This window comes from Cyclopterus lumpus, chromosome 12 (genome assembly GCF_009769545.1).
Source record: "Cyclopterus lumpus isolate fCycLum1 chromosome 12, fCycLum1.pri, whole genome shotgun sequence".
Lineage (NCBI taxonomy): Eukaryota > Metazoa > Chordata > Actinopteri > Perciformes > Cyclopteridae > Cyclopterus > Cyclopterus lumpus.
In genome coordinates, this window is record NC_046977.1 from 15,608,920 (window position 1) to 15,630,067 (window position 21,148).

The following is a 21,148-nucleotide window of genomic DNA, read 5'->3' on the forward strand; positions in this document are numbered from 1 at the left end:
GCCGCGGTACCATTAGATTCCTTGCGTGACAATACGAAGCTGCATGTGGCAGCGTGGTTGTTTGCTTTAAAAACAACATCATTTGATTATAAGGATCATTTTTCTACGATTCAAATTCAAGAGTGTGTTTAAATACGTGGAGAGCTTTCCATGTTTAGATGCTGGACGCGATTAAATACCGTTGTCCAATAGGCATCTCCACAAGTCAGTTTGGCACAGCCATGTAGGTCCCATTAACTGCCCGCAGCAGTGTTTTTAATTGGGTGCCGTTGTCGCCGTCCGATATTTACGGTGGCTGGATTGTGATTATTATGGTCCGTTTGCTTATTTGAATTCCAACAGTGTCGGATGTCGTCCGCTCTGCTCACCCGGGCGACTGACACGGATGAGCGTTGCAAACAAACTGATTAACCGACTCAAAACATTCGTCCAATCAGAACAGACTGAGCCTCCTCGTTAGCGGCCATGAGTCACCGGCATCCCAGTGGCTCCTGAAACTCTCTGTTTTCGCGGCTGTCGTTTCGCCTGTGCGTTGTGTGTCACCGCTCCGTGTTCGGTGTGACGAAGCCCCCGACACCGGGCAATTGAGACTCCAAAATGAAATTTAAGAAGTGTCTGTTTTCCAGCATATATATCTATATATATATATTTTTTTTGGTGATATTTAACCCCCTTTTCCTGTGTCTGCCTTTTTGATAGGTCAACTTGGTTTTGGATGACGGCCGCTCCCTGGGTCTAATGATACGGGGGGGAGCAGAGTACGCTCTGGGTATTTACATCACTGGAGTGGACCAGGGATCAGCAGCAGAGTGTGGAGGACTCAAGGTACCACCGCATTCTCTCACTCACACACACACACACACACTTTCTCACTTTGACCTGACGTATCAAATCTGTGACATTTCATACGTTCTTAGTTATTGTCGTGCTTTGGTCTTTGAAAGTGTGCTTGCAGTGGACACGATGCACAGAAACAATGTCCCATAATTACCCTTTTTCTTTTCAGTCATCACACGGTTTCGGTGCCTGATACACGCCTACGACTCTCTGTCTAGAAAACAGGCATCTCTGACCAGTGAGGAAAGTTCCTTTAGGATATTTTTTCTGTCACAGTGACAACAAACAACAAACAACAAAGGAAGAGTTATTCCAATATGCCACTTTCCTACTACTTTGGGCGATTCTCTCTCAAGCTGTCATTCCCCTTCTTCTTCACCATATGGGCTGTCACAAGATAATGGCACTAAGGCGCCTGAATAAATTAGAAAGTAACACACGCTGGTTGTTTGATACATTGTGCTGTGACCGCACTTGCATTCATTTGGGCATTAAGTCCTGCAAAGCCAACGGTGTTGTAGTGAAGCGGCTCCGGCCTTTGACAGACTTCCACCCTTTAATCATCTCTGAGTAGTGTTCCCTGTGAGAGGAGGCTGTTGGTGATGAAGACATGACTTCAGTAATGACCACAGGGGGATATTTTGAAGGAATTAGTTTTTTAAGAACATCATTCTCGTATCCTCTAGATATTGAAAACAGTCTTTCGTCATCATTCTGAGGACTTTAGCAAAGACAACATGCTGCATTGAGTTTTGCCAGCATACGGTTGAGCACATCCCAGGACGCTGGACGTCAGTAACAATGGCATCATTGGGATGCAGGGCTCATGGCTTTCACACTCACAATTTATTAACACAATTTTACAACAGTTTTAGAATGTTTTACAGACTGGAAACTCGACCGGTTTATCGGAGTTTATAGAAATGCAATTGCGTGTTGATGCCGCCAGCCTTGTGCCCGTTCACGTGTGACAGCCGTCGTTTGTCACTATTAACAGAGACTTCAGTATATTTTACATGAGGCTTTATGATCAAAGAACATGTTTCGCCTCACGTCTCCACTTCTCTCCATGTTTGCTCCGCCTCTCGCGCTCCTTCTGTTTTCTTGCCGACTGGATTGAATCTGATATACATGCATCAACTGTAGGTTTTAAAAGGCAGCACCGATGTGCCATAACAGACCTGAATTGGGACTCACAGATGTGTGTGTTTGTCACGGTGACATGGCAACCGGAGGAGAGGGAGGCTGGACGTCTCCTCCATGGAGCCCTTCACTTCATTTCACGCCTGTTAGTGATCAGCCTGTCAACCAGCTAATTACATAGAAGCCTATTAGAGGGCCCACGCAGGCGCACACTCAGCGGAGCAGCATATGCAGAGGGTTGTTAGAAAGGCTTCTTTAGGACAGGAAAGACAGGAGAAAAAGCTTTAATATCATTTGATATGACCTGCGCCCCCCCCCCCCCCCCCCCCCTAAGTTATTTTCTTTATTTCACGTGCATGAATTGCTTACACTGCCTTTTGTGCTGTGATGTGCGTTTTAAGGAATGTGTTTCGGAAACTTTTTTAGCTCGAGTTTTCAGACCTTGACTAGCCTTGTTCCCTTTCATCTGTTTTTAGCTCAGTATTCGGATTGGAATTGAGTCATTTGGAAATACTGTAATGAATGCAACCCAGTAGAACTTCCTGTGCAAACATTCAGTGTGTATTTATTCAGTTTAAGGAGAAGCAAAGATCTTAATAAAGCACAATTTACAACCTTTGTGTTGCTTTGAGGGATCCTTCAGTGGACGCTACGGCGGTGTGGGTCTAACGTTTCATCTCCATGCGAGATGTCAATTCTTTGCTGAAATCCAAAAATCGGCTACAATACAATTTGAACTTGAGTCAATTCAGTTTCCCAGCGATCAACTCTCAAAAAGATACTAAATTATGATTTGACAATTTATCATTGGCTTTCCAGATATTTTCTTAGCTTTTTCTAAAGAAAAGAAAAGAAAAGAAAAAAGAATAAAATAGTTGGCTGAAAAATATGTCCATCTGGGCCAAAGTTGTGTATGTGTGTGTGTGTGTGTGTGTGTGTGTACACACCAGGTAGGCAGGAAATGGCTGAGGGACTCAAATGCCAAACCGAAGGTCATGGCATTTATTACTGCAGGCTGGTCATTAAAACTAACATACCTTTAGAATATATCATATCTCCAAGAAGTTAATTATTCTATATAACCCTCTGTGTTGACATCAACAGTACGGTATCTGGTGTTTCTGCAATTGTTAATGCTTCGGGAAAGACCACTCACATGTGAGTGGTCTTTCCCGAATTTTCGTAATACCCATTGTTTACAGGGCACATATGCATATGTGCCCTGTAAACAATGGGTATTACGAAAATGCACTGGAATTAATATTCAGCGATTTTATTCGATTTTATTTATTTTTTTAATTTCAGAATCCAAGACCCAAACTGCACTACGCCACCTTGATATAATACTGATGTCATTTGAGAAAAATATCATTGTAAATGAATGAACCGGGAACTAGTGTTCTGAACTTTTTTTTTTATCATCTAGTTTCTATACTGTGTTCATGAGCAATATTATGAATGATATGACTAAGTGGGGAAGAGGCCCACTAACGAAGCTGCACCACCTCCCATCATTGGGCGTGTCCCGCCCCTCTCAACGCGTCAGACGCTGAAGCTTGGTCAGTGCTCGGCTTCAGCCTGTGATGCTCGAGGTATCCGTGGGTGTGTCAGTTCACTCTTCATGAAGTCTATTCCAAATTAAATTCCAACGCATTAGTTTTGAGGAGTTATTGCGCTTGGATAGGCTTAGGAAAAGATGGTTTGGAGTAAAATATGTATGTTTCTTCACGTGAATAACTACGCTTGTTACGTAAAATACGGATGTTTTATTTTACCGCGACTACGGTAAAGTAAGTCAACATTGACTTTAGTTTTGGACGTGTCAGGGATTGATGGTCCTCATATGTATTTTGTCTTTTCAAAATAAACGTACGTCTTCGCAGGAAGTTTGGGCTTAGACTTTTTTTTTATTGGCAAAAAAAGAGCCCTGCAGCTGACTTGAACTGCCCTTTATGTGATAACTCACAGGGATCCGTTGTGCGCCCTAAACAGGGCCGTGGGCATCTTTAAGGTCATGCAAGGTAAAAGACCTCTCTAATTGTCACTACCCAGCAGGAGAAGATGCTCCCTCATCACTGGTGCTTATGCTTCAGGTCCTTCACCGGCAGCAGACTATATCTGTACACGGCTTGTATGACTATGATGGATGGCTTGTATCGCTCCCAGCATTCTATAATCATCACACCACCAATATGTCACTGCCTCACCCTTCAGTCTTGGAGAAAATGAAAGCTTGGCAGTATAAATTCTATCACACGACTTTGCTATCCCGCCGCCGCCTTTAAAAAAAAATAAATAAAATAAAAACACGTCTTAGACTGGGAAGCCTTGTGACAACCTTTGCTGTGGTGAAAACAGTTTCTAACATGAATGTGGCTTCTCCAGTGAGAAGGGACGTTAAGAAAACAATGTTTTATAGCAACAAAAAAATGACATTGAGATTCACAAGCAAGTGTGCGTGAATGCATTTGAATATATGCATGAATATATATTTGGATGACTCTGGGAAAGACTTTGTCTAGTCACTGCAAACCCGGCGTATCGCGCCTCAGCCCACTCACTGCAATCCAACGGAAGAGAAAGGTCAGTCCAGCCCACTGTCCTTCTGTTGACATCTGCCCGGTCCGGTTGGATTCAATTAAAGCGTATAAGGGAAAAGGTCGTGCCTACTGTGAAGTCAACACATGAAGGTAGCCAGAGAGGCAACGGGATACTATTTACATTCTGGTAAGACGTATTTCACCCAGCGTTTGGTAAACTCATAATTAAGGAGATTTAGCTAGTTAGAATTAATGTGTTCAGTTGGAGCTTTTTCTCTTCCACTCAAATCCAAACACACCCACATATAAACACATTGACTTATATTATTGGCTTAAATGAGGACTTAGAAACATAAATCATCAGCGTTCAAAATTATAATTGCATTTGCGCCAAATAAATCAGACTAGTGTCTTTCAACAAAAGTGAGAGAGTCAGAGTTCACTCCATGTTTTTGGCAGTTTCATCCATCCATCCATTATCACCCGCTTATCCGGGGTCGGGTCGCGGTGGCAGCAGGTTCAGCAGGCCGACCCAGGCTTCCCTCTCACCCGCAACACTTTCCAGCTCATTCTGGTGGATCCCGAGGCGTTCCAAGGCCAGCCGGGAGATATAATCCCTCCAGCGTGTCCTCGGTCTTTCCTCCGGGCTCGCACCACCAGACTGTCAAACAGCTTCATCCACCAGGCTGTCAGGAAGCTGAACTCTCTCCCCACTCTCCCACTCCTAAAGTAGACTCATATGTCAAATGCTGCTTTATATATTGTTTACATGTTCTTTGGTGTTGTTGTTGTTAGCTGTTTGCACTTTATTACTTTTATTATTATTATTATTACTACAATCACTTTATGTTGGACAAGAGAGAAACGTACTTTCAGATCTTCTGTATGTTTGCACAAATGGAAGAAGTGACAATAAAGCTAACTTTGACTTTGACTTTGAAAACCTCTAATGGGAGGCGTCCAGGAGGCATCCTGACTAGATGCCCGAACCACCTCAGCTGACTCCTTTGGACACGAAGGAGCAGCGACTCGACTCCAAGCTCCCCCCTGATGTCCGAGCTCCTTACCCTATCTCTAAGGCTGAGCCCGGCCACCCTACGGAGGAAGCTCATTTCGGCCGCTTGTATCCGAGATCTCGTTCTTTCGGTCACGACCCAGAGTTAGTGACCATAGGTGAGGGTTGGAACGTAGACCGACCAGTAAATGGAGAGCTTTGCCTTCCGGCTCAGCTCCCTCTTCACTAAGACGGACCGGTACAGCGCCTGTTTTACTGCTGCAGCCGCACCGATCCGCCTGTCGATCTCCCGCTCCACCTTACCCTCACTCGTGAACAAGACCCCGAGATACTTGAACTCCTTCGCTTGGGGTAGGCAGTTTGCCCCCACCTGGAGGGAGCAATCCGCCGGTTTCCGGTAGAGCACCATGGCCTCAGATTTGGAGGTGCTAACTCTCATCCCTGCCGCTTCGCACTCGGCTGCAAAACGCCCCAGTGAATGCTGGAGGTCACGGTCCGAGGAGGTAAACAGGACCACATCATCCGCAAACAGCAGAGAGGCGATCCCGAGACTCCCTAACCGGATCCTCTCCGCCCCCTGGCTGCACCTAGATATCCTGTCCATGAAGGTCCTAACAGGACCGGTGATAAAGGGCAGCCCTGGCGGAGGCCAACACCCACCGGGAACGTGTCTGACTTACTACCGAGGAGACGAACACAGCTCCTACTGCAGGCGTACAGAGACCTGAGGACTTAGAAACATAAATCATCAGCGTTCAAAATTATAATTGCATTTGCGCCAAATAAATCAGACTAGTGTCTTTCAACAAAAGTGAGAGAGTCAGAGTTCACTCCGTGTTTTTGGCAGTTTCAACGTCGACATTTTCAGTTATCACCTTCAGAACATTTAATCGTTAGTACAGTCGTGTAACTCAGTAATGAGCGGGCAAAAGGTCCAACTGATCATTTACTTAACTCATCAAATTAGGTTATTGAGAAACATTGAAAGAATATACTCTTTTTAAAATGTTATACATTTTCCAGTAGACTTTGTATGCCCCAGGGCCAGCAACAGCCGTGTTCTTCATTCTCGAGGATGGGATTCCTCAGGAACGCCTCGGGGGAATTTCTTCATATTTGGCACAAATACCCAATTTGGTGGTCGTCAAAGGTCACTGTGACCTTATAAACTTAAGAATTCATATGCTAATTATAACAATTTAATAGAAGCATTAAATAGGATAACACTATGAAGCTATGACATTTTGGACAGACATGGCTGTAAACTGCAACATGATGGATTGAGTTTCTACACACATCTCAGAGAAGTTACATGGTCTTCAATGATCAAAATAAAAACAGAAAACCATGATGGAGATTGGTGTGCACTTTAGCCACTCCGTGCTGTGGGTCATGTGACATCTAAAATGACTAAAAAATCAAACTCACAACGATCAAAAGTGAAGGGAAGCTCAGTAACAAACTGAAAACACCAAGTGGATGCAAAACAATGAAGATTTGACTCCCTTTAACTTGGAGGATATAACAAATTATATTTGCCTCAAATCAAAGCTACAATTGATAGTTTTATTGGACATTTCTGGTCTTGAATTTGGACTTTTATCAACATTTTATTTTTTTGCAGTGCATATTTAAATGAATAAAGAGTGTGCCAAACACGTAGACGGATTTAAGCCAAGTATTTTCAATTTGCACAGAGGTGATTTTCCATCCTCTCTGATGATAAAGCAATCCTGCTGAAAGAGCACAAAACGAATCAGGACCAAAAAAAAGGCACTTGGCGAGCAACTGTGTGTGTGTGTGGTGTGTGTGTGCATTTGTGTGTGTGGTGTGTGTGTGCATTTGTGTGTGTGTGTGTGTGTGTGTGTATAACCTGAATACAAAGAAGAAACATAATGCATTTCAAAAGTGTTTTAGTAGCTGTCGGTATAAATTCAGTCCCAGTGTGACCTGAAAATCTCTCCTGAATGTCAGACTTTATTAAGGATGCCAAAATTAAATCTCATCCCATAAAATGAATAAATAAATGACAACTCACACCCAGAAGACATAATACTCCTCAGGGTTTGATTTTATATTAAAACGTTTTTTTTCTATCAAATGTGTTCTTTTGGCCATATTAGGCATACATCCAGCCTCTCCACTATCCCACTAACAATAGTAGAACATACCTTAACCTCAAAACCAACAAAGAGTCCCCTAAGTGTGCTACCAAGCAAAGCGTGTCTCAGTGCTTCTGTTCAGATCAGGTGATATACAAACATTTGGTAGAAAAATTTCCCCTTTTGAAACTGTCAAATTCACATAGATCAGCACAGATAGCTCAACGTAGTTACAGCGAAATGATTTGCGTCTTCAGAGTATTGCCGACGCTAATAGTATTAGCATTAATTTCTAAGTGTCAAGCCCAGGCTTTCCAGTGATTATGGCAGCAACAATTCTTGCCAGAACAAAAACCACCAGCACTCATGTACTGGGCTGATAAATCCTAAATACCCTTTCTCTCACATTTAAATTCCACACCTGAAGGCTTGAGGGATGCCTCTGCAACTGCAGTCGGTCCTGTAGCTCACAATCTGAACAAAATCAACATCTATACTTTGCCACATTGATAGTTGCCATCAGATGCACTTATGCAACTGTTATCAGCGCAATATCTTGTGTGAATTGGACCTGTGGCAGATAGCGGTTGCAGGTGATGCGTAACCCATGGTGCTGTCTGTTCTTGGTGAAATTGTCCAAGTGTTTCATGCTGCAGCAGTTTCAAGCAACACAACCAAGTTGAACATAAAGTAATACTATTAACTGTGGACTCTTTCAGCCAATAAAAAGAGTCCGAAGAATCATCTTTGACCATATTCGACGGTGACCAGCCTTTGAGGTTAAAGAGAGTTGTTCACTTCTCTTTTCTCCAGTTAAAAGGCATTGCAGTTTAAGCCACTGAAATGGTCAAGGGGAACTTCAGCTGGATTCCCTTTACTTCCAGTTCATAGAAAAAAGATAAAAGGGGATCAAATAGAATCTAAAATAGAAACTTCTGGGCTGCCAGGCTGACTCTGCCATGATCGGTTTCAAATTGACCTGGATCCCTTTGTTACTTTAGTACATTTCCTCTCACCCATCTTTTCCGCCTCTTTAGACTGTGAATAAAGCAGGAAGACCATACAAGTAATATTTAAAAGAGCATTTGGTCATAAATTGCATTGAGTGACTGCAACAAGACGCTTCCACAGATCATTTCCGGTGAATCTGGAACTGAGGCATCCACTCTTTCCAATGAGGAAAAAGACCACAGCTGTATTCCTGTACTCCCACTTTAAATACAAAGTAGGAGTGGGTAATCCAATCAAATGTCAGGGACAATATTACAAGTTGAACAACTGGGACACATTCAATGCAACTCTAGATGATATTTCTTACCACCATACTCTCCAGAGCATTACAAATGTAACAGTTTTCATCCTTCAGTTAACTGGAAAGTAATTTACACTTTAATGTTCCTCTCATCTGGTCACTTACAATGTTTTTATTACTGACAGATTGACCAATTTCTCCGATGCTCTTTAAATTTTAATAACTGGTTGTTTTTTTTTGTCCACCGTGGGGTTGACAACACAACATTAATTAATTTGTAGTTTAACTTTATTGAAGAAATTGTACTTGCTTGATTCTTGTTGTTCTGAGTTTGTACTCATGGTTTAATGCACTTATTGTAAGTCTCTTTGGATAAAAGTGTCAGCTAAATGACATGTAATGTAATTAATTACCTGTTAAGTTGATATGATAAAGGTGTTGGCAAACAGTTGCTTATTTGCACATCCAGCAGGTACGGAGCAACGTTGTCATTCATTTGGACTCGTGCTTCTGGCATTCCTGATTTCTCTTTACAACTAAAAGGATGAACGGAAGGAAGAAGAAGAAGGCGGATGAACGAAGAAGGATGACCGAAGAAGAAGAAGAAAGATGAACGAAGAAGAATGAACGAAGAAGAAGGATGAACGAAGAAGAATGAACGAAGAAGGATGACCGAAGAAGAAGAAGAAAGATGAACGAAGAAAGATGAACGAAGAAGAATGAACGAAGAAGAAGGATGAACGAAGAAGAATGAACGAAGAAGAAGAAGAAGGATGAATGAAGAAGATTGAACGAAGAAGAAGAAGAAGGATGAACGAAGAACAATGAACGAAGAAGAAGAAGAAGGATGAATGAAGAAGATTGAACGAAGAAGAAGGATGAACGAAGAAGAATGAACGAAGAAGAAGAATGAATGAAGAAGAAGAAGACGACGGATGAATGAAGAAGAATGAACGAAGAAGGATGAACGAAGAAGAAGACGACGGATGAACGAAGAAGAATGAACAAAGAAGGATGAACGAAGAAGGATGAACGAAGAAGAAGAAGACGACGGATGAACGAAGAAGAATGAACAAAGAAGGATGAACGAAGAAGGATGAACGAAGAAGAAGAAGACGACGGATGAACGAAGAAGAATGAACGAAGAAGGATGAACGAAGAAGAAGAAGAAGGATGAACGAAGAAGAAGAAGAAGGATGAACGAAGAAGAAGAAGAAGGATGAACGAAGAAGGATGAACGAAGAAGAAGAAGAAGGATGAACGAAGAAGAAGAAGAAGGATGAACGAAGAAGAAGAAGAAGGATGAACGAAGAAGGATGAACAAAGAAGAATGAACGAAGAAGGATGAACAAAGAAGGATGAACAAAGAAGAAGAAGAAGGATGAACGAAGAAGAAGAAGAAGGATGAACGAAGAAGAAGAAGAAGGATGAACGAAGAAGAAGAAGAAGGATGAACGAAGAAGAAGAAGAAGGATGAACGAAGAAGAATGAACGAAGAAGGATGAACAAAGAAGGATGAACGAAGAAGGATGAACGAAGAAGGATGAACAAAGAAGGATGAACGAAGAAGGATGAACGAAGAAGGATGAACAAAGAAGGATGAACGAAGAAGGATGAACGAAGAAGGATGAACAAAGAAGGATGAACGAAGAAGGATGAACGAAGAAGGATGAACGAAGAAGGATGAACAAAGAAGGATGAACGAAGAAGGATGAACGAAGAAGAAGAAGAAGAAGGATGAACGAAGAAGGATGAACGAAGAAGAAGAAGACGATGGATGAACGAAGAAGAATGAACGAAGAAGGATGAACGAAGAAGAAGAAGAAGGATGAACGAAGAAGGATGAACAAAGAAGAAGAAGACGATGGATGAACGAAGAAGAATGAACGAAGAAGGATGAACGAAGAAGAAGAAGAAGGATGAACGAAGAAGGATGAACAAAGAAGGATGAACAAAGAAGGATGAACGAAGAAGGATGAACAAAGAAGGATGAACGAAGAAGAAGAAGAAGAAGGATGAACGAAGAAGAAGAAGAAGAGCGTTACTGAAGTGTAAACTAGAAATACAAATAGTTGTTTGTTGTCCCACAGTCAAACAGATGAAATGACACGATCTATGCTCTCATGTCCTCTTTGATAACCGGTATGGAAGGCGATGTACTAACAGCGGCGATGTGGTAACTGACTTTCGGGTGTTGAGTAAACGTGTTTCATCTCTTCCCGCACGGAGAAAGGAAAGCAGTTCCTCAGAGCTGCTCTCGCTTCTCGCTGTCATTCTAGTGTGATTCATGAATACTTGCTCCTCCTACCCCATTCCACAATGTTCTTACTGCAATCTCCGATAACGGTGGCACACGACGCCACCACAGGCAGATCGCGGTGTCAGTTTACTTTATCGATGGTCGGTTTAAGTGACCTTCGCATATTCCACATCTCATGATGGCAGAATAATGACACAGCGTGTGTGAGCCGCAATGTGGCAGCTGATAAAGGGATTACCTGCATCATTTGCAAATACAGCAAATTAAGTGCAAGAGGAAACAAAAAGTCCAAATGTGTCATTGGCGTTTTATTGAAAAGGGAGAAAAAAATAATCTCATAACAGGATTTACTGAAAATCACACGTGAAATAGCTGCGGATGAGGACACCGTAGGTTACGGTAACGCAGCCGATGTAGAAGAGGAGACGGGATTTATTGTCCCTTGAGGGGAAATATTCTCAACTCTGCTGCTTCTGTTGAAGGAAACATCAAAACATGATTTAACAGCGGAGACATAAATATTAAAATCCAGGAGAATAAACATCGTCATCAGTGTTAAAATAGGCAGACGGTGTTTAAACCTGAGGGGAGTTTTAGGGATTTACACCACGAGTGATCGTTTTAATGTCAGTTTAATTGAGGGTTCACAAAAGTACGGGTAAACATTGCACTTATGGTCACTTTATTAGTTATATGTTATGTACAAAAGAAGAGGCGAGCTCAAAGAAGAGAACATGTGCCAATACGTGTGTATTATGTACATGAGTGTTGGATAATCATCCCACAGGAAAATAGAGAAAAGCACGTAATGACATCCACACTCTGTTAGCTTTCATAGCTATATATATATATTCTTTATTCTTTACCAAGCTGCAAGGTTACTGCCACATATATATGCCACGTATATATGTATGTGGCAGTAACCTTGCAGCTTGGTAAAGAATAAAGAATCAATAATACAGAAAACAGCATGAGAACCAAACCTCGGCTGTTTGCACTCCAAGGACAACTGTTAGCTTCCAGCTGACATTAGCTAAAAAAATCATGTAAAACAGCGCAACAGTGATCAGCTCAGCTCGCGAGGTCCTGGTGTTTGTATCCTTGAGAAACCAACAGCGTCTGAACTATCACTCGCTTGTGGACAGTTTCAGTGGCGCGGAAGTAGATCCGGGCTGCAGGTACAATAACAATAGAAACCCTGCTTCCACGAGTCTGCTCTGTGAAGTGGAAATGGGCGCCACTATTTCTGGCTGCACAGCCGGAAAGCACTTTAAAGGCAAAGCAAGCCATTTATTTCTACTTATTATAGATGCGGGACTGCGCTCTCGCCAGTTGGAGAGCCCCGCTGTGCTGGAAGAAAAGAGAAGGCAGTTCCCTGTTTCCGTTAATAAACATGAGTCTGACACAAATGCACCAACTGTGGATCACACAGACAACTGAAAAGTGTGATTGCTTCCCAGACGCCTGTTGATCAAAGTGGGGCCTGTTGACCGTCACCTGGGCTTTTTGCATTTCCCTAAATCTCTAAATAACAGCTGCTGCCCTCCACATAACAACCCTGCCGGTTCGCTCACTCTCTGCTTGTGTTTCTCTCTCTCCCCTTTTTTCTCGGTATTGACTTTTTTTTTTAAAGCTTTTCATCCAGATTTGTTTTGGTTTTGTTCTTAATTGTTGCACTGATCAAAAAGTATGTTCAACCCAGCGAGCAACCTTCTCTGCAGTGGGATTTGATTTCATTATATTCAAAGTGTTTTTGTATTATTGGCGAACGAAGCAAACAAAAACTGAACGAAAAGTAAGAAAAATAGAAGCAAGAACATCAAAAGAATGAATACGTCATTTATCTTTCAGGTTAAACCTTCACACACTGTGTTAAATCATGTGGACATGTGAACATATAACTATGAACTTCAAAATCAGCATGATACTGTATATCTCCTTTGACTTGGGGGGGGGGAGGGGGGGCATCCATTCAGAATGTTCTAAAAGTTAGCAGCAGACACTCGAAGAGACACCGAGTTAATAACTACCAGTCATAGGGAGGAGGGTTGTGCACTTAGAAAAAAATGACAAACATCGACACATATAAAAGTTGTATTGTTATGTTGATGCATATATGGGTCCTCTTTAAGACATTGGGTCCCTTGATATTCTCTCAACACACACACGCACACACACACACACACACACCTCCTGAGTGATTTAAATACACACGCGGATGTTCTATCACATTAGGAGTCGGGCTAAGAGAGCGAGCATGTATACAGCCCATCTGTTTGCCTGTGTGCTCCTGCAGGCCTCTCTCCACATTATCAATCGCCCTACTGAGCCAAACGCTAGTAATTGTATCATATCTGTTAGCACAGACTACAAAGTCACAGCAACTGCTCCGTCATAATAAGTTGAACAGAGACAAATGGAAAAGGCCCTGTGGATTTTGAGGAGTTGCACTCTATAAATGCAAACTGCCAATTTTCAGTGGAAGCGACTGCCGGTAACTGTGCTCGGATGGTTGTGTTTGCCAACTGAACCGCAATATATACGCAGACGCACGCACACATCTCACAATAACACAGATGGAACAAACACTTACTTCTGTCCACATCCTTCCTCCGTTATTGTTGGACAGGGCACTGTGGCGACACGTTTTTATGTTCACCTCGCAGGAAGCATTTACTTAAACTACGCACTCGAGTATTCCAATGCAATCAAAACACAACCCGGCCAGTTAAGGTGATTTCTCATTTCTGCCTCACACACCTTCAAAATACATTTCATTTGTATTTATTTAATTGTCAAGTGGACACGTTTGGGAGGGTCATAACCCAATGTTGGAGCAAATATAATACAATTAAATACCGATGGCCAAGAGAGTTAATTGATTTAACGGTAAAAGAAAGCTTGCCGTCTCTACACCCCATCAAGGCAAATGCTTTACGGAAGTAAATCGCTGCGTATGACTCTTTGTGGGAAAATGTAGTTCACACATAGGTCCCAAACTCCATAAAGTGTGCCTAGGGTTGAGTGCAAGCATCCGTGTGGAGTGATTTCATCACTTGTAGCTGATTTAGATAATTGATTGTCACCGCCTGAGTTAACCTCAGCAGATGTTTCCAGACAGCTCGTGTGGTTGCTGTCACTCCACCGTGTTGGGACTCGCTCCCACAGATGGAAGCCGTGAAATGTTCCCCTGTGGTTCGTCACAACGGAGCAGCGAGTGTGACTGAACCGAGCAGATCGCGACAGACCTTTGTGTTAAAACTGCTATATAGAGCAACATGGAGTGAACGGAGAATATAAATTGAGATTAACAGGTAACAGTCTATTTGGTTCAGTAAATCATCTTGAGCCCTCAGGCCCTGTCAAAAAGCAGCTCATGTGTTATGATGGACTCTAAAATGAGTAGATACACATTCATTTTCTTATAATCTATTCTACTGATGCCGCGTCCCCTTCGTTCCGTTTGTACACATGTTTCGCTTTTCCAAGCGAATAAATCAAAAATGATCTCCGGTGAAAAATGATTCTGTAAGCTGTTTTTAATCTTCATAAATCTTGGGGATGTTTTTCTTTCTTTCTTTCTTTTTACCAACGGTGAACATGTTTCAGTAGCCAGTAAAAAAGAAAGCAACGTGCATTAAAAATGATATTCCGACTGTCTTTGCCACAGCTTTGAATGATCAAAGAAATAAAGCCATTGAAGGGTTTAACAGGATTACAAGTCAAAGTAGCTAATCAGCATACTCGTCTGTGATCTTATTAGTTGAGCTCTAAACTACTAAAACCCTCATTAAGAAGTTGTTAGATGGTCCTGTAATGTTTTAGTCATGCTTATGAAATCCAAATTAGCTAAAAACCAGACTTCATTCCCAGTCATGAGCTTTTGGGAACATGTTGGGAGTTGAACCTGAGCTGTGAGAGCAGAAGGGCAAGACTTCCTCTCACTATTTGAATGTCAAACCACAGGATTGTCTGTCAGAATTTGCAGTGAGGAAAAGTATTTCTCTCTAAGGCCTTGTGCTTATTTCGGACAGCCCGACAAGTCTCCATGAACAATTCATGCAGGGATACATGAACTAGAGGTGGTATAGCTTGGTGTCTGCAAGTCTTTAAAAAGTATCAGGATTTATCAAAGCTGCTTTCCTTTTCTTATTTCCTTTTAATAATAACATTGGCCTTCCTGAAATGATTATTTGGTTAGTAAATTAGCTGATCCGCAGAAAAGTCATTTATCGACTATTCTGATAATCAGAGTTTTAATGAGTACATTTTTTACATTACACATGGTCTTGCATCAAAAAATGTCATTGACGACACTCGTGGGAATGAAAGAATTAAAAAGAATCCTTTAATAAATCACGACTCTACAGCCATGCAGGAGGCTCTCTGTGGTCGTATCCAGGCACAGTGGGGCTTTGAGCCACATGCTAATGTTTACCATGTTCACCACCTCGGTTTAGCATTTTAGCGTGCTAACACATTACTGGCATTAAACACAAAGTACAACTGAGGCTGAGGCCGGTATTTTGTCGTAAACCACAGTTTTGGCAGTCCATCCGAAAGATGCTGTGATATTTTAAATTTAACCTCATGGAAAAGGATCTCCAACGCCATAATAATTGATCCTCTTGGGGACATTAAAGTTACGTAGCAACGCTGGTAGTAAACCTTTCATTAGGTGTCAAGATATTTCCATATGAACCACAGATGTCAACCTCATGTTGTGTCAAAGTGTCAATCCATCCAGTAATTAAGGTTGAGGAATTTCAGCGTGAACCAGAGCGGTGGACTCACCGATCAACCATGAACCGAGGCCAGAAATACACCCATTCATATCAGCACACGTGCCTTCATCAGAGTGTACACACACGGCGAACCCACACCAATAAGAAGCCCGCCTGGCACACGCCTGTCTTTAAACGTTTGAATCTCTAGGAGCAGAAACCTAGAGCAGCCAACATGGAGATATGCTGTGGCTCACAAGGTAAAATAACTCATTCAATATTAAAAGGTTCATTCACAGTCATTCATCAAGTAGAACTGTTTGTTTTCCAGCTTCTGAGAATGTGAGAGGGTTTTCTGCTCGTCGTTATACATCATTGTAAGTCCAATATCTTTGGGACTGTTGGTTACACAAAACATGTGATGTTTCAGAGCAGAGGTTATCCAAAACAACTGTGAGTGTGTGTTCTGCTTTAAAAGAAGCTCAACAGACTCGTGCCTTATAGGTCCTCCTGCCAGCATGTGCTCTTTGTTCAAACTCCAGAACACACGGAGTCTTGAGGCCGACTTCGCCGCGCTGATCTGTGCTCTGTGCTCCGGGCCTCCGTGGTGCAGTTTAAGGCATCAGTGTTCGGTGGAGGGATTATCTGATGCGGTCTGGATGTGCGCTGGCTCATTAGTATGCTCAGGCAGGATCAGTCAGTCAGGCTCGGGCACTCAGATTTCACTCAGCGCCTTTCGCTGCACTGCTGTCAGAGTTTTTCCAAAGACTTGCTTTTCGCTTTATGTTTATATATTGATAAAAAAGAGAATCCTTTTTTTTCTCCACAACTATTTGCCGACCCGCAGAAATGACCTTGCGGCCTTCTTTGGCGGTTGGTGGGACCCGCAGGTTGACCACCACTGCTTTAAAAGATCATCAGTCCTCCTTTACTTTAATTATTAAGATGTTTAACCAGCTAATTTAAGGATTATTCATGTGGCTCCTCCCCCAATTTGCAGATTGAGGAAAAATTGTGAGTTGAATTTTAAGGTCACCCGAGTTTATGATAATGTAATACCTCATATTGATTGTTAGTTTTTAAAGCATGGCTATGAGTAACTTTGAGTTTTTTTAATAATCCTTTCAGTGTACATGAGCAAAATGTGAATATTTACGAGACTTTTGTGACTCTATGAAGTAAAAAATTGAAGAAAACAGAGGACTACACTATCTACTAATATCTGATTTCCGGAGTGTCAGTTATTACACAAAATGCAGCATGATCAGGGTTTTAGGGTTAAAGAGCGATCCCTCGTTCATGTGGCTGATGGTGGAGGGGAGGTTGGGGAAGGAGCGAGTGTGAGGAAGATATAGAAGGTGAGGTATAGAGAGGAAGACGAGGGAGGACAGAAGGCGTTAGAAGGGAAGACGAGGGACAAGGAAATTAAACAGGAAAACAGAATCATGTATAATGAATGGTACTGTAGACTGCCAACGTAATGAAATAAATCAATAAACAACCTAGTTGAAAGGTAATGGAGCTAATTAAAGTTGAATCATTTCCAGTGAAGGCCTCAAACTGAGCATAATGTGTTGTCCGAACTTTGGCTCACACCATGTGCCCGTCGTCCCTTTTCATTTTGGAAGAGGCTCCGGCTCATCAAGTCAAACTCCTTAAGAGGAGCCTTAAGAAGACACAGGTAGAAGAGGACTGACACAGTCGATGTCTATTGTCTCCGCTGCTCTCCTCCTTCTGCCAATGGAGGACCGCCGAGGTACGAGAGGCTGAGCTCCGAGACGCAGGCTCTTGTTTGTTCCAGAAAGAAACATGTCTTGGATTATTCAGCAGCTCTAAAGGCAGATTGAGATGTAATCACACATTGGTCTTAGAGAGACATGTTCACGCTGTGTTTAGTATCGCGTGAGCGGACGTCCTCGACGGCGATGAAGAAGCATTCAATCTCTTTTGTAATAAAACACATTCCCCGGGGTCATCCTGCACTGATTGGGTGACTTGATTGATTTCTTTATTTTCATGTCATGCACACAATGTGCCCGACCCTCACGTGTTTAGAAAACACCAAAGACACAGCTGCAGTGGTCCAACATGCCATTACATTAAAAAAATGACAGGTTCTTTTATTTACAGATATCTGTTATATATAACCACTGTTCATAGCAAAAAGGCAAAAGGGCAATTTAATGAAGGGAGTTGCTTCATTTTAAACTTTTAAGACAACATTCACCTTTCAGCTCAATTTAGTCCAGACATCTTTGAGCAATTCCATCCTAATGCGTGCAATGGTCTCTTGTTTGGCTTTGCTGTATGAATCAGCACAGGCGGTGGTCGCAGTGTCCCTCCCTGGGACTGCCTCCACACAGATAGACTGTTGCTTCTATCTAACAAGCAGACTTCACAGGCTGCACCAGAAAGCAGGTTTACTGTGTTGGTTGAAAGACTTAAAAGACTTTTGCTTAAAACCCCCCTGGATCAGTCAACTTTTACTTGGCAAAGAATAGACACATGTCAGTTGAAATGACAAGGCTGCCTAGTGCTTTAGGGCCTTGCTTTAGGGCTACATTCAAGATAAATTAAACTCAAACCATAGCTGGGAATGCTTTGATTCCCAGCAGAACCATTTAACCACCACCTGTGAAAGAAAGGCAGACTGTTACCTCTCTACTTGCTAACTGTTCAACATTAATTAGAAACTACTTTAAGCTCGTTGATTTTAATTACTAGGATGTTTAATACTGCACTGCCGTGATTTTTGTTCTCCCTTTTTTTTTTTTTTTAGGAGATAGGACTTCAAGGATAGAAAATTAAAAAAAATACAGAAAAGAGAGACTACAACTGCCAATACGAAGAATTGAGAGACAAGTGAGAAATCAAAATATGATGCATTTAGTCCTGCCTGCTGTCACTCAAGATACATCTGAAAGATATTCTGATTATGAACAGGTCATTTCAACCAGATCTGGATATGCCATACTAATTAAAACTTTACCTCTTTACGCGACAAGGAAGCAGTCTATGTCTGGTTGAGGTGTAGACTTTCAGCTTTAAATCAATGGATACAAAAAAAGTACTTAAATAACCGTTTAAGAATTACGGCCATTTTTAGTCTCGGTAATTGGACAAACTAACATAGTTGTGAATATAAGGATCATTTTTTTTATTTGGAGGAAAATACTTCGCAGCCAATGATTGCCTGACGTCTTCCACCCATAGTCATCACCAGACGCTGAGTTTCCTCCCTCGAGATACTTTTCCAGGCCTTTACTGCAGCCTCCTTCAGGTGCTGCTTGTTTGTGGGTCTTTCTGCCTTCACTTTTATCTGAAGTAAACTAAAAGCATGCTCACTTGGGTTGAGATCAGGTGACTTGACTTGTCCATTGAAGAATATTCCATTTCTTTGCCCTGATAAGCCCTTGGGCGGTTTTCACAGTATGATCTGAGTCATTATCCATCTGTACTGAGACGCGCCGTCCAATCGGTTTTCTTTGCAGCATTTGGCTGAATGTGAGTAGACAGTAAAGCCCTGAACACCTCAAAGCGCATCCTGCTACTTCTATCAGCTCTGACATCCTCAATGAACACCAGTGACCCAGTTCCATTGGCAGCCATACAAGCCCATGCCACAGCACTGCCTCCGCCATGTTGACCAGGTGAGGTGGATGTTTCTTTCCTTCTCCACTTTTCTCTTCCCATCATTCTGGTACACGTTCCAAAACGGGTCAGGCTTTTTCAAGTTTAATCTGGCCTTCCTGTTCTTCAGTGTTCCCACTGGTTTAAACCCTCTGTGTTTGGATTCATGAAGGCGTCTCTTCATTGTAGACTTTGACAATGTCTCGCCTTCTTCCTCCAGAGTATTCATGTCTTCAGGCGATGTTATGAAAGGGTTTTTCTTTAGATATATCCCGTGGTCTTCCAGGCCTTTTGGTGTTGGTGAGCTTGCCAGTACATTCCTTCTTTTTAAGAATGTACCAAACTGTTGATTTGGCCAATCCTAATGTTTCTGCTTCTGCCTGACAGGTTTGCGTAGTTTGTTCAGCCTAATAATGGCCTCCTTCACTTGCAATGACACCTCTTGGGTCCCGAGTGGGCTGTGTGTTCCAAGTACCAGCTACCAAATGCTAATTTAACATTTAGAATCAAATCCAGACTCCTTTAATCTGCTTAATTTGTCATGGAATAACGAGGGAAAATGCCACACCTGGCCTTCAATCCAATGAGCTGTGTAAAAATGGCTGTAACTCTTAAACGGTTAATGTGGTATTTTTGTTATATCCATTGGAAAAAGCTGAAAGTCTACAGTTCAACCACATATTGACTGCTTTTTTGACTGCTAGTGTAAAGAGGCAACATTAGAACAATTGCATCACAGTCCAAAACACACACACACACACACACACACATACAGAGACCTGAGAGAGAGCTGGCTAGAGACTAGGAAGCATTTGAGTGAACGAGGTGCCAAAGGACGAGATCAAAACGGCTTCACTCTTCCTAATGTAGCTTCCGGCCACTTCATCCCTCTATCGCCCCTCTGTGTGTCCGCCACCGTTCAGCCCTGAGCCGTCTAACCCACACTGTTCATCACACGGCACTGATAATGTCAGATGAATCTTTGACAATAGTCCTGATCGAACACTCGAGGATGAGTCAAAGGGAAGGCAATAATCTGTCTGCTCGCCTCTTCTGTCATCCATCATTGGATGGAGCAGTGTCTCAAAAACGTATCGGGGTCCGCAACTCTCCCGTCAAAAGACACACTGGGATTCATGCAATACTGAATCGATGATTCCTGAATCGATGATTAAATACATGAAGTGGGAGCTTCTCTTATGTTTCAGTAGATATTATAAAACTTTAACGTACCTCACACATCCATCTGAGGGATGGAGTTTGCCACAACACAAAGATGTGCTCATTTACCAGCAGGAGATCACAAAGTCATCTTTTAATAGCGGGAACAAAAAAGAGCTGAGTAAGGAGCCAGAATATATATATATATATATCCATTTTCTGGGGGGGGGGGGGGCAATTAGTGTGAGCAGAAGAGGACAGGGGATATAATTCATCACTTACCACATGCCAAGTAGTGCACTTTAATTTGCATTCAAATCTGTCTAAAAATGGAGAGAATCTTCTTCTTTTAAGGGTTAGTTGTAAGGCAGCACGGGGGGGGGGGGGAGAGAGAGAGAGAGAGTGATTATAAGTGGTTGTGTTGTCTTTTGGTTCAATCTTTCTACTGCCAGTTTGTTAGTTTATTAGTGCTGTTATTGCAGAT

The 21,148-nt window shown here is 42.2% G+C and overlaps 1 protein-coding gene across 1 annotated transcript in view; it reads left to right on the plus strand.

Moving 5' to 3' along the window:
• Positions 1–21,148, plus strand: part of whrna (whirlin a) — a 115,840-nt gene that overhangs the window by 59,872 nt on the left and 34,820 nt on the right. The window contains exon 3 of the mRNA XM_034547072.1: positions 700–825. Within this exon, the coding sequence (XP_034402963.1) occupies positions 700–825 (126 nt within the window). The remainder of the gene's footprint in view (positions 1–699; positions 826–21,148) is intronic.